At 31.5% G+C, this 12,761-nt stretch overlaps 1 protein-coding gene across 2 annotated transcripts in view; it reads left to right on the top strand.

Moving 5' to 3' along the window:
- LOC142325611 (fatty acyl-CoA reductase wat-like) overlaps positions 1-12,761 on the top strand; it is a 77,011-nt gene that overhangs the window by 4,723 nt on the left and 59,527 nt on the right. For both annotated transcript variants that reach the window (XM_075367577.1, XM_075367576.1), the window contains exon 2: positions 2,506-2,658. In XM_075367577.1, coding sequence (XP_075223692.1) covers positions 2,515-2,658 — 144 coding nt within the window. In that variant the 5' untranslated portion in view covers positions 2,506-2,514. The remainder of the gene's footprint in view (positions 1-2,505; positions 2,659-12,761) is intronic.

The raw sequence follows: 12,761 nt of genomic DNA, 5'->3' as shown, positions 1-12,761 counted from the left end.
TGCAAAATCTTGCTCGCCAAGTACAAAGGAAAGCCATTTCTCCATTGAATCGTGACAGGGGATGAAAAGTGGATGTTGGGTAAAGTTAAAAAATAAAAAAAACACACAGCTAGTATTTGCCAAAAGAAATTGGACTTTAATGAGAACAACTTGATATAAGTTAATTATTATAACCTTAAAAACTACTTAATACATCAGCTGAAATCAGCGTCTGAACAATGATAGTTAACTGAAATAATACATGAGTACGCTTCTAAATACAGATTGTTACAATATACGTTTTTGACAAAGCCTGAAGGATAACATGAAACACCTTAGTTTTAATTATAACTTTAAAAAAATATGACATCAATAAACATGGTATATCTGAAAACTATTGCATTACTGACAAATGCTGTAATATTGAAAAATTAGCAATGAACAAATGTCATAACCTTAGAAAAATAAATTAAAGTAAATCTTGATTGGCATTGGCCTTTCCTGATTTATGAACCACAAACTTAACGTTAAATAATGTAAAAATGTAATTTTAGTTTGACGTAGAAAAATACACAATAATATTACAGTACAAAAGAGTTAATTACAATATAATCACACTGAACTTAATTGAGCACATGAAATGGGTTGCAGCTGAAATGACAGCCTTCTGTAAGTGACCTGTCGTGACTGTACTAAAGTGAAATTGAAACTTGAACGGCATAGGTAGGATGAACTGAATGTTCCACAAATTTGAATGATAACATAAAGGTTTAACGTAATGAGTAAAGAAAAACTGAACTTGCCTGTAGCACACAAATATTTGCCAGAGATGACCTCGTAACAGCAAGTACGGAAGAATACCTATGTAGTCCTGGGCGTAGTCCGCACGGTGAATCAGGAATACAGCGGCGTGATGTGGTTTAGTGGTAGAATGCGGCGCGGAATCTCAAATGTGTTGTGATGAGTTTGAAATTCTGCTTGAGCGTGAATGTTAACACAGAGTTTGCAGGAGAGTATTGCCATAGGCGACTGCACTGGTTAGATGTTGGAGGTACTCTGCCGAAAAGATGGCGAAAAAAGGCGGGGGTAACCAGATCCAGGTAGTGTACAGGAGAGTGTTTGTGTATGTATTAGTAAGGGGACGAAAAAATAACGGGTGTATGAAAAGGTTAGTCAGAAATAACTCGATAGAATAATGGGCGCGGTCGCTAAGGATGACGGGGGGAGGGTCGAACAGAAGAACAATAATAGAGACAGGTGGACTTTACGGACCCAGCAATACGAAACCAAGTGGAATTCAAACATTCCTTGTAACAAAGCAACGGGACCTACCCTAGCTGTGAATTCGTAGAAATAACGGAAAAACTTTATGCCAGAATGGCGTAAACAGTGGATATATTTTGAGAATTCTAAGCGTAAAAGATCTTGGGTAACTCCAGGCGAACCATCGGCATCGATTTCAAGGCCAAATTGCTATGGAAAGAAGACAATGCTCTGTGTTTGGTGGGATCAGAAGGGTGTGATCTATTATGAGCTGCTAAAACCTGGTGAAACCTTTAATACTGAACGTTACCAACAACAAATGATCGATTTGAATCAAGCATTGTGTGAAAAATGACCAGAATATCAAAAAAGGCAACACAAAATGATTTTGCTTCATGATAATGCACCATCACACACAGCAAAACCGGTCAAGGAAAGATTGAGGTGGAAATACTTTTGCATGTGGCTTACTCACCAGACTTGGCTCCGTCTGACTACTATTTATTTGCATCAATGGAACACGCACTTTCTGAGCAGCGCTTCATTTCTTATGAAAATGTACAAAAATGGCTCGATGACTGGTTTGCCTCAAAAGAGCAACAGTTTTTTTGGTGTGCCATTCATAAATTGTCAGAGAGATGGGAAAAATTAATAGATGCAATGAACAATATTTCAAATAAAATATTTTTCATAATTTTCATACAATAAAACATGTATTTTGTATACAAAAATTCTGGTTTCATATTTTACACACTTGATAATTAATGAATTTGGTTTTGAAAAACTTGATTAAAAAATAATTAATTAACAATCTAAACTATTGTTCATGTTTCTTGTTTTTTTTTCCATTATAATCTTCATTTGTTGAAATAGTTAAAAAAAAAAAGAAGAATAATTTGAAATATGAATTATTTCAAGTGGTATTATTATTATTATTATGTAATTATTTAATTATATAACTTTTTTGTATGTCCTGGTGCTTAAAAAATTATTACCATATTTACTTAGCAAATTCATACCATTCCGTAGTTCATGCATCTGAAATTTTAAACAGTATTTAAAAAAATATTGAAAATAAAATATTCCTCTAATAAATATAATCTCCTCACTGATTATCATACTTTAGTTTCATTATTAAACTATGTAAAATTGTTTCTTCTCATAAATAACTCTCCTACTTTTAGATAAAATATATTGGTAAAAAAAATGTGTGAATTATGCAAGAAAAACAGTATTTAAAAATGTTATGTTTTGGGATTTCAGGTGAAGTATATGTTATTTTTAATGAAAAAATTCTTTGGTGATGTTTGGCCAGACAATAAAGAGCTTAACAAACGACTTCGTTATAAAAGTTTACGTCTTATTTCAAGAACGTTTGAGATATTGACCGGAAAATTTGAATTATCAAAAGAAAAAGTGAGTATTTTAAAAATGTTTTCATAAATTTTCAGGACATTTTTATAATTTATCTTTAACAATAATATTAAAAGAAAAATTAATAATGTACATTTTTAATTTTGAAGAAAATATACATCAGGAAGGATTATTCCAAAATTGACTTCCATTTGGCTGGAAAAATAAATAAAAAATAAAAATAAAGTACAGAAAAAGATTATCTTATATATTAAGGGGCTACTTATAAAGTAACCTCCAGTAGAGTAATACAAATAAATTTAAAAATCTACTATATACAAAATGTTACGTAATACTTATATTACTTCTTGATATAGTCCCTGCACAAATTCAAGCATGTGTTGTCATGACACCATCTTATCTATTCCCTCTTCAAAGGATAGTGCTGCCAAAGTACCCATCCATGCATTGATCAATGCTTTTGAAGTGTAGTGTACCAGCCAATATTTCAGTTTTGTGAACAGATGAAAATCGGACATTGCCAAATTAGGGTTGTAAGGGAGATATTTAAAAAATCTGCTACTTAAACTTATTATCTGTTTAGTATACTCTTAGTGCTAGAAGCTGTGTGAGACTGTGTATTTTCATGCAAAAAAAATTTCATTAGCATTCCTCGCTGTTTATTCTGTACCGCTCTCCTAAGCTTTTTAATGTTTCACAATAAATTTTCTAGTTACTGGCGTAACTGGCTTCATAACTTTTTCCAACAACATTCCTATATGTTAGCAAAATACAGTAGCTATCATCATTTTGTTTGAATTTGAATTTTTCCAATGAGTGTATGTACATCTACTGTTTGGATTTTTCTTTTGTCTCAAAATTAATGAACTAAATCCATGTCTTATCCTCAGTCCCAGTACAGTAAAGAAATTCACTTCCTTTATTGTGGTATTGCAGAAAAAAGTGGCATTCCTGCCACCTTTTCGGTGGTCTTCCACGTTCTTCATTTCTCACATCAAAATCACCACTTTTGAATTTTTTAAATCACTCCAAGCACTGTGATTTACCGAGAGCATGCTCCGTAAGCTTCGACAAGCATTTGATGTGATTCTGCAGCAGTTTTCTTTAAGTGGTAGCAGAAAATCAATGCTGTCCACAAATCGTAGTTTGTAGGTACAAAACTCTACATGTTCAACGCTAATTAAAACTATTCTGTTGTATGAAACTTGTATTGTTGTGAGTTGAAAATCTCAGCCATCAAAGAAAGAAAATGGCCCCAATGATGCAGTTTGATGGTAACTACATTGACATCTAGGACCATCTACGGTCAAATTCCAGTTGCATACTGGATGACAATTTGCATTTTTACTGACAAAAAACTACTTTATATCTTCAAAAGAGATGTTAAACGAAAGATATCTTAATAATGTCACAGGAAGGAACATGATGAAGTACAATACAATTTTCTACAGTCAAAATAATTTTTAAACAGGTAACACAATTTTTTTTAAACTAAGTAATGTAACATTTTCAACATATTTTAATTGTTTAAATAAATTTGCTGTAAAATAATCTCTCACTGTTTGCAGTTTTACTTACTGGCAGTTGCCTCATCCAATTTTTTTGGGTGAATTTTACTAGTATAACTGCAAATAAATTAACAGTTAGTACAGCAGTTAACAAATGCTTTGTTATTACTGTACTATCTTTTACCATTTGTAAACAATATTCTCACCCGTATTTGGGAAGAGGTTATCAGCATTACAGGATAATATATTAAATAATAAACATAATATTTATTTAATAATAGTACAAGATAATAAATTTACACAAAGCCTACATGATATGTATATTTTTGTGAAAATGTTTATTTTAACTGAACCTAATTATGATGATAAAGAAAAGCATTGCCAGCAACTGCTTTGTCGCTATCAACAAACTTGGTGTCAATGCTGACATTTGCAAATCACAGCAGTTGGTATGCGAGCTACTTATGTCATTTTCTCAGGCTCAGTATGTATATTAATAGAACCAACCGGCAAGTTGCAGTTGTGTATTGAGCAGATACATTCAGTTTGTGTGTGGTTTTAGTAAGATTTGAGACACACGTTATGGTTTTTTTTTTTTTTTTACTAAGTCTCTGGTCTTTTCTTTTCATTTTATCAATGAAAAGTAGACAAAAAATATTAAGCCTCAATTAGGGAGGTTGACTTTCTTGATAAACTAAATACTAGTGAAAGCATAGCTTCAGTAGCAAAACTATGTAACATTAATGAATCAATTGTTCACTACATAAAGAAAAAGTAAGGACAAGTTTAACGGTAGGTTTTCTCAATCGGTTACGATTGTTTTTGTATGTCATGACACAAACATTGAAAAAACCAAAAAAGCTTTGAATTTATGGATCAAAGATTCAAACATAAAAAACAGAATCTCTCAGTTTACTTCTTATTTGAGAAAAAGCAAAACGTTTGTACAACTTTGTTAAATCTGATAATGAAAGTAGGACTAGTGCAATTATGTTTTCTGCTAGTAAAGGCTTGTTTATAAACTTTAAGAAATAGTTTTCTCAGCACTATGTTAGCAAAACTGAAGAAACAGCATTAACTGACCACAAAGCAGCGTATTCACTTCCAGAACAACTGCATAACCTCATATCAACAAAAGACTATTTAGCGGATCAAGTTTTTAACAGAGATGAAACAGGCTTACATTGGAAGATGCCTTCATGAACCTGTTTTGCTGCAATGTTAGTAGCGACTTCATGCTGAAACCAACTCTTGTTTCATGATTACAAATCATTAAATCCTTTTAGGGAAAGGTAAAAATCATTTACCGGTTTTATGAAAATCAAACTTTATCTCTTACAGGGTAACATTATATCTTTTTACTGAGCGGTTTCATTTTTTTGGGAAATATGTTGAAATTTATCTGAAAACAAAGCCATTACCGTTTAAAGTTCTTCTTTATTTGATAATGTTCCAAAACATCCAAAAGAAGTAAAATTTTTGAATCTTAATGTAGAAGTGTTATTTCTGCCACCAAATACATCAGCTCTTATTCACCTTGTGGATCGACGAATTGTAGCTGCTTTCAAAGCCCATTCATTATATGCAGGGGTGCTTCAGTGGACTGATAAGTGAAAAGAGGTGGGTAATTCACTGACTGAGTCAGTGGTGGAAAAATTACACCGTTTTAAACATTAACAAATCAGTTTATGAAATTAAACCGGCCTCGATCAATGCATGATAGCAGAATCTGTGGCCCAACATTGTTAAAAAAAAAGGGAAAACTGAAAAACAAAACTGCTGATAAAACTATGAACGATATTGTACAAATAGCATATAGAATTTAAGGTGAAGGTTTCAATGAAAACGATGTTTCAGATGTTCAGGAGCTGACACACTGTGATAAGGAAGAGCTCTCCGAAGAGCTGATAACACAGCCTTTACCTACTCTGGTAGATGAAGACAAAAATGAAGAAGCAATGACCGAGTTATTAAACTTAAAATCTGTAAACAAAATTTTTTGTCTAGCCAGGCAGCTAATAACAAAAATTTCTGAAACTGACCCTTTTCTAGAGCAGTCGAGTTTTAAAAGACTTCTTGAAACAGCATTAGTGTCATACAGAGAATTATATAAAGAACTAAGTAAACATACGCCTATATTACGTGGTTAAAACATTTTGTTCTTAGTGTTTGTTTATCGGCAAGGTTACATGTGATTATTTTACTTCTTTGTCACTCATTAAACGCTTTACAAATGAATATTCTCCATTCTTCTAAATCCTCAGCATCCTCTTTTTCTTAATGTCTGTAACACTCCAAATCCAATCATTCCTTCATCCCCTTCCTCTTCTTCGCTACTCTTAATTTCCTAACCGATACCATAAATGTCAGTTGTATTCACCGGAAGAAAACATTGGACAGGTTGATCTGGGTTCATTTGTCAAAGAGTGAAATAAGGATGTATGTCATCTAAAAAAAAAGAAAGGAACGAGAAAGAATGAATGAAATTAAATATGCAGATAACAAATGTTCACTGCTAGCAGGGAATGAACTGCATTTTATAATGAACAGAGAGTAATTATAATTCTTATCTTAAACTGATAATTAAGTAACTCTCATCATAAACTCTAGTTACTGTAAAAGCAGGGAAAGAGCTGAGAATAAAGATAAATATGGAAAAATGAAAGTTTGGACACCAGAATTGACAAAAAAGTAGGCTCTATATATTGTGCTGGAAAGAAAGATTAGAGAGCAGACAGCGACTTAATTACTAAAGAAGTTGATTATCTACATGAAAAAGATTTTTTGAAAAGTGAAATGATAAAATTAAACAACACAGTTCTGCTCATTTATAAAAGGATTATCAAATCTTAATGATAGGCTTCTATTATCTTACTAAATACTTTTGTTTAAATTCCTGTTTTATCTCCTGCTCTGGAGAATCACGCCAAAGTATACATTGTAAATTGGAATCGCTAGATTTAACTAATATCTGACGATACATTTTAGCTATGTTAGAAGTAATGATGTAATTATTGATTTTGAATCTAAGCAATATGGAAATTAAGTTTTATTGAACTACAGGTCTAACTAAGAGAGTATCGTTGAGGTATAAACTGTTAGTGGTTTTCGCTGAACTGTCAAAGACAGCTCAAATTTTAGTAGTTGAGCTTTATGAAAGAGGAACAGTCTTATTTAAGGTTGGAATAGTTGTTTAGTGTTCTTTCCAAAGATAAAAATCTATTTCTAGCGTCGACAAAGGAATCACCTTGAATGTTATTAGCCTTGCATGGTAATGACACAACAAATTTGCTGTGATTATTTCGAATAGTATTGGTTTGAAAATGTTTTTCACATGCTGAGATTTCATTTCCTGAAGTGAATCATCAGTATTAATTTCTTCAAGTTCCCAGAAATTCTTGAGTATAGTAGATCAACATAAACTTTTTATGAGTGTTATGTACAAGAAAAGATGCAACATTATTGTTGCCCTCACTGTTATTAGAAAGACGACCACTAATTATATATCCTAATTTAGTTTCCTGTATAATAGTATATCTGAAATTACAAATGAATTTCCCAGGAAGAATAAGACTCAAGTAGAATTAAACTCCAATTAGTACGTCATGTTATTTGGTATTTTGAAATTGGGATCAGCCAGAAATATATTATGAGGTAATTTGAAGTGAGAAATGTCAAATGCAGATGAAGGGAGGCTGTCAGTAATATCTGGTAAAACAACGCATTTTACTTGAACAAAATGTTTCTATAATGTGAGTGTAACACTGTAATTGGATTGAACTAATAAAATATATATGCCTGAAATGAGTAGATTATTTTTATTAAGTAATCTACATGAATACGTATTACCATGTATATCAGTAGTATTTATACACAGCTGTTGACAGAATTACATTTTCATTTGACTGATTTTTAAACAAACAATAAGTTATACTTTCAAGTTTATTGCCGTCAACCTTAAAATGTTAATGTTGTTCATATGAACAAGCGTATAGTGTTTCTTATCACAAATCTTACAGACTCTTTAAACAACATTGATTAATATATACACTGATCTTTAAATAAATAATTAAACAACAATTATTTGCCAAAAAGTTTTTACAATTATCTATGGACAAATTTTAAAATTTCTTACATTGTTTTATAATGATTTGATTAACAAAATGAGCATCGATACAAATTGGATTTTACATAATAACAAACATTATGACTTTTGTATTGTTTATTAGGATTTAAATCATTTGGTTAAAGATCTGATTGTATTTTATGATGTATTCACTTGCGTGTTTGAAATGGATAAATTAATATTTTCTAAAAGTTTTCATCTAGAATAAAGAAATTCAATGAAGTCTGTAAAGGTGGATAACCTCTCATTTGACAACCTTTCTTTCCATAATCTTGAGGTGTTATGATCCAGTTTAGATGTTAAAAACTGAACTACGATAAATTCATATGTATTAATAGGAAGTTTCATCGCTTTAAGTGAGTTCATGTTTGATGATATTTCATTAATAAAATTGGAGAAAGTATCTACAGATTCTTTTTTTACAGAACCTGATTTTAAAATGCTTTCAGCATTATGAAAAGCAATTACATATTTATTGTCAAACCGCACGTTTAATAATTCTGGAGCAACAAGATAATTTTCATTTTCTAGTTTGATTTTTTAAAGAATGCAAATAGTGTCATTTTTGAATGTTAGTTAAATCATCACTATTACGAATTAAATTAATAAATACAAGATATATTAATATAACACTGTCATTCTAAGACATTACCTTTAAATATTGGTATATTTATAGGTTGTAATTGAGTTTGTTTAAATGATGTATTTGTACTAACTTCTTGATTAGATGATTTTTGATTAATATTATTTATTAAATGTTGCAATTTGCATTCTACAGTTAGTTTTCCTTGACCTGTTCATGATGCAATGATAAAACATCATCGTCATAATCTAATTCAAGTTTTGATTGAACAAGGTCATATTTGCATTGTAAATCAAGATTCCTTAATTTAATTTACAAGGCATGACTATCACCCTGTGATGGATAAAATTTGTCAGTAAATGTGGCAATCCTAGTTATAGAGGCCTTTATTGACCCCCTTTGTTTAATTAATTGTTCCTTTTGGATAATAGCGATTTAAATTAATATAAATTATTGATAATGTAAGTTAAATGTGAAATAATTTAAGAAAGATCTTACATAAATGATGTAAAATTAAGACACTGTGAATCCCTTTATGCAGTAGATTTTTGAATATGAAGATTCTTGAATAATATTTATTTAAATTGTAGAATTATATATACCCGCAGTCGGAGGACCAATAAAAATGTATATCGAAAAGTGATGTTTGTTTTAATAAAATTATTCTTGAGTTTTTGTGATTATAATTATTTTATTGTAATTGTAAATATAATTTATATGTATAACATTAATAACTTATAAATCTTTATGTAAGTTTATCGTATTAATAAATTCAGCGAGTGAAATAAGACTATATGAGTCCTTAGAGGCTAGTAATAGTCTCTTAGAAGACTGGAATAGGACTGAATGAAGTGAGGAGATTACATATATACTGTGTTCGGAACCGCTGAATCGTCAGGAGCCGAGTGTATCTGAAAGGAGCTGTGTAACCTGTAAAGAGCCGAGCGATGCTGACAGGAGCTGAGTGCATCCAAAAGGAGCTGTGTGAACTGTATGGACCCGCTGAATCATCAGGAGCCGGATGCGACCGAAAGAAGCCAAAGATCTTTAAATTTTAAAAGTCTTCATGAATGAAACCTAAGACTATGAGTTAATTTTTCTTCTTAATTTTTAAACTTCTGTTTTTTAATTAGAAAAAAAGAATATTCCATAATAATTTTACTTTAAGATGAAAGAGAATAATGAAAATACAAGATATATTGTAATTCCGATGAGTGATGTTAGAAATCGGTTTGACCAGGAATTGTGATTTACCGTTTACATAAATTTATACAGAATGTTTATACGATGTTAAGCCGGCTATACGTCTTTGGATTCTACTTTAAACTAATATCCATAGGAAAAATGGTAATTTCTTCTTTGTTCTTCCCCATCTGTAATTTTCTTACTTTTATAAAAAAATTTATATCTCAAGTTCAGATCTAAGAATCACATCGTTATTTGGTAAAAGTCTTGGTAATAAAAGTTTTAAAATTAGCAAAAAATCAGGACTTAAATACCTTAACAAATTACAAAATGTTACAAAATCAAAAAATGTTAATTTTTTGATCCGTTACATAAATATAAGGTTCTCCATAAATATAAGTTTTATCAAAATGTATGTTATTAAGCCTTTTATTTTTTTTAAATCGGTTAAAAAATAGCCGAGTTATGGCAGATAATTGAAGTTGTAATTTTGTGTCTGTTTTCATGTCCTCCACTTTATGTTCAATTCGATTAAATATTGTTTTTATTTATTGTTAATATTGTATTGTAAATTAGTATCAAATTAAATAATAATTTTACGATAGACCTATTATCTTTTCACGATCACGGTATAAGTATATCGTACGCGTTATAATACAGGGAATATTTATTTAGACGCGCTACAAATGTACGTTTACCCGGAAATCGACCGAATCGAACAAAAAAGTAACGTTGCTGTAATGTTTCAACAAGATGGTGCGCTCTCGCACTTTACCTAGGCGTTCGACGGGGCCTTTCGATGAAAGATTTCTTAATCGTTGAGCCGGTCTTATGCTTTGGCCTGCGAGAAACCCGTATTTGACACTCCTAGACCTTTTTTCTACGGGGATACGTTAAAAACAATCGTCTTTTTTGGGGTGGGGTTGCGATTTTGCAATTATTGTTATTTTTTAATCGTTAACAAATGCGCCTAAGAAAAATATGGCGAAATTCCCCATAAAGTGACGAAATCGCCTGTGATTAGACAGAATCTGGAGATATTGAGGGCAACCTTGTTCTACAGACTCATCCCGCTGACCTTTTACGCTGAAAATGTAATGACACCAATGCTCCATATATAAAAGTAATCTAACCACGTTTGGTCCAAATCGGTTCAGTAGTTCTTGAGATATAAAGTGATTTAGAGGCCAACCCCACACACACACACATAATCTTAACATACGAAAAATTTACAGGGTGTCAAAACGTCAAGATCCGGTGAAAACCACATATGCCCAAATTGGACCGATACAATACTTTCCCTTCTATACCTATAGCGCTATCTAGACGGGAAAGTAAAAATGGAGATATATATGATTTATTGGATATCTTTCTTTGAAGAAATAATATCGCTGATTTTCCTGATTGTATGGTAGCAAGACTGCCTTTTAACCAGAGATTTCGAGTTTTAATTATAGATACTAAATTTTTTAACAGTGTTCGTCAGTCAGATCTTGCGATAACGGCCTCAGAAGCGGTGTAAACGATTCCTGTTGGCGCGTTAAAATATCGACTTTTTGAAATATAAATTTTCTTTTGTTATTTATTAATTAGCTTTTATCTCGATTAATTTTTAATTATATTCTTGCATTTTATATGAGAATAAAGTTAACGCGTCAAATTAAAACAGATAAGCACGGAAGGCTAACCCTAGCATTTTTGCCGCCGTAAGCAAACCCCAAAAATGCCACCCCCAAGCTTCAAAAAAGTTTAAAATAAAAAAAAAACAGAATTATAAAAGAACTATGTTAACCAGAAAAATGACATATAATTGAATTAAGACAATAATACTAATACAGATTTACGGAAAATTGTTTTATTGAAAAAAGTGTATCTCTAATACACTCACCATACACATTAACAGTGCAGCCACAGTTAAATTATTATTATGTGACTTTAACAGGGTTCCCACCGAATTTTAAGATTAGTTTTTCCTGACACCCATAATCTTATGCTACAGAGCTGTAGAGCAAAAATGGTTTATCATATAAATACAATGTTTTTATCTCCTTTTCAATGTAATCCCTATCAGTTTTACTGCACTTGTCCAATTTTTTACGAGTCTTCTTCTTATCTCTTCAACAAACAGTTCTTTACCTATCTCAAAGCCACTTTTATACTTTTCTTTCTTTCCTCGTCGTTGTCATTGAATTTGATGCCAAGCAAAGCTTCTTTCATCAGATCAAAAACATAAAAATCTGAAGAGGCAAGGTCAGGAAGTAGGAACTCCCACCTTCTCGCCTTCTTTCCTCTGCCATCACAGACATTTCCTCTTCAACCTGGGCTTGACTTTGTTCTCAATCATGGTCGATAATATAGGCAGTTGATAGTGTATTGCTCCTCCAAATAATCAGAAAATCGGACCATGGGCACTCCAAAAGATAGTTAACTTGACCTTACGAGCCGATGTGTTTGTGTTTTGAATTTCTTATGGACAGGTGATTCAGGAAGTTTCCACTGCATGCTTTGACGCTTGGACTCTGGCTCAAAATGATGTATCAAAGTTTCATTACAGGTTAAAATCCTGTTCAAAAATGCATCACCTTCGTTATTTGGGCTATTAGGCTATTTTTTGTGATAAACTGTTTCAGTAAATTATCGCAAAGTACAAAAGAAAACAATAATTAACAAGGTTTTTTGCATAAAATGAAAATCATGGTAACTATAAATAACATAGATAAAAAATGCAGAAGCAAACTTAGGC

The sequence above is a fragment of the Lycorma delicatula genome, chromosome 5, assembly GCF_047948215.1.
Source record: "Lycorma delicatula isolate Av1 chromosome 5, ASM4794821v1, whole genome shotgun sequence".
Classification (NCBI taxonomy): domain Eukaryota; kingdom Metazoa; phylum Arthropoda; class Insecta; order Hemiptera; family Fulgoridae; genus Lycorma; species Lycorma delicatula.
This window is presented reverse-complemented; position numbering and strand designations above follow the sequence as displayed.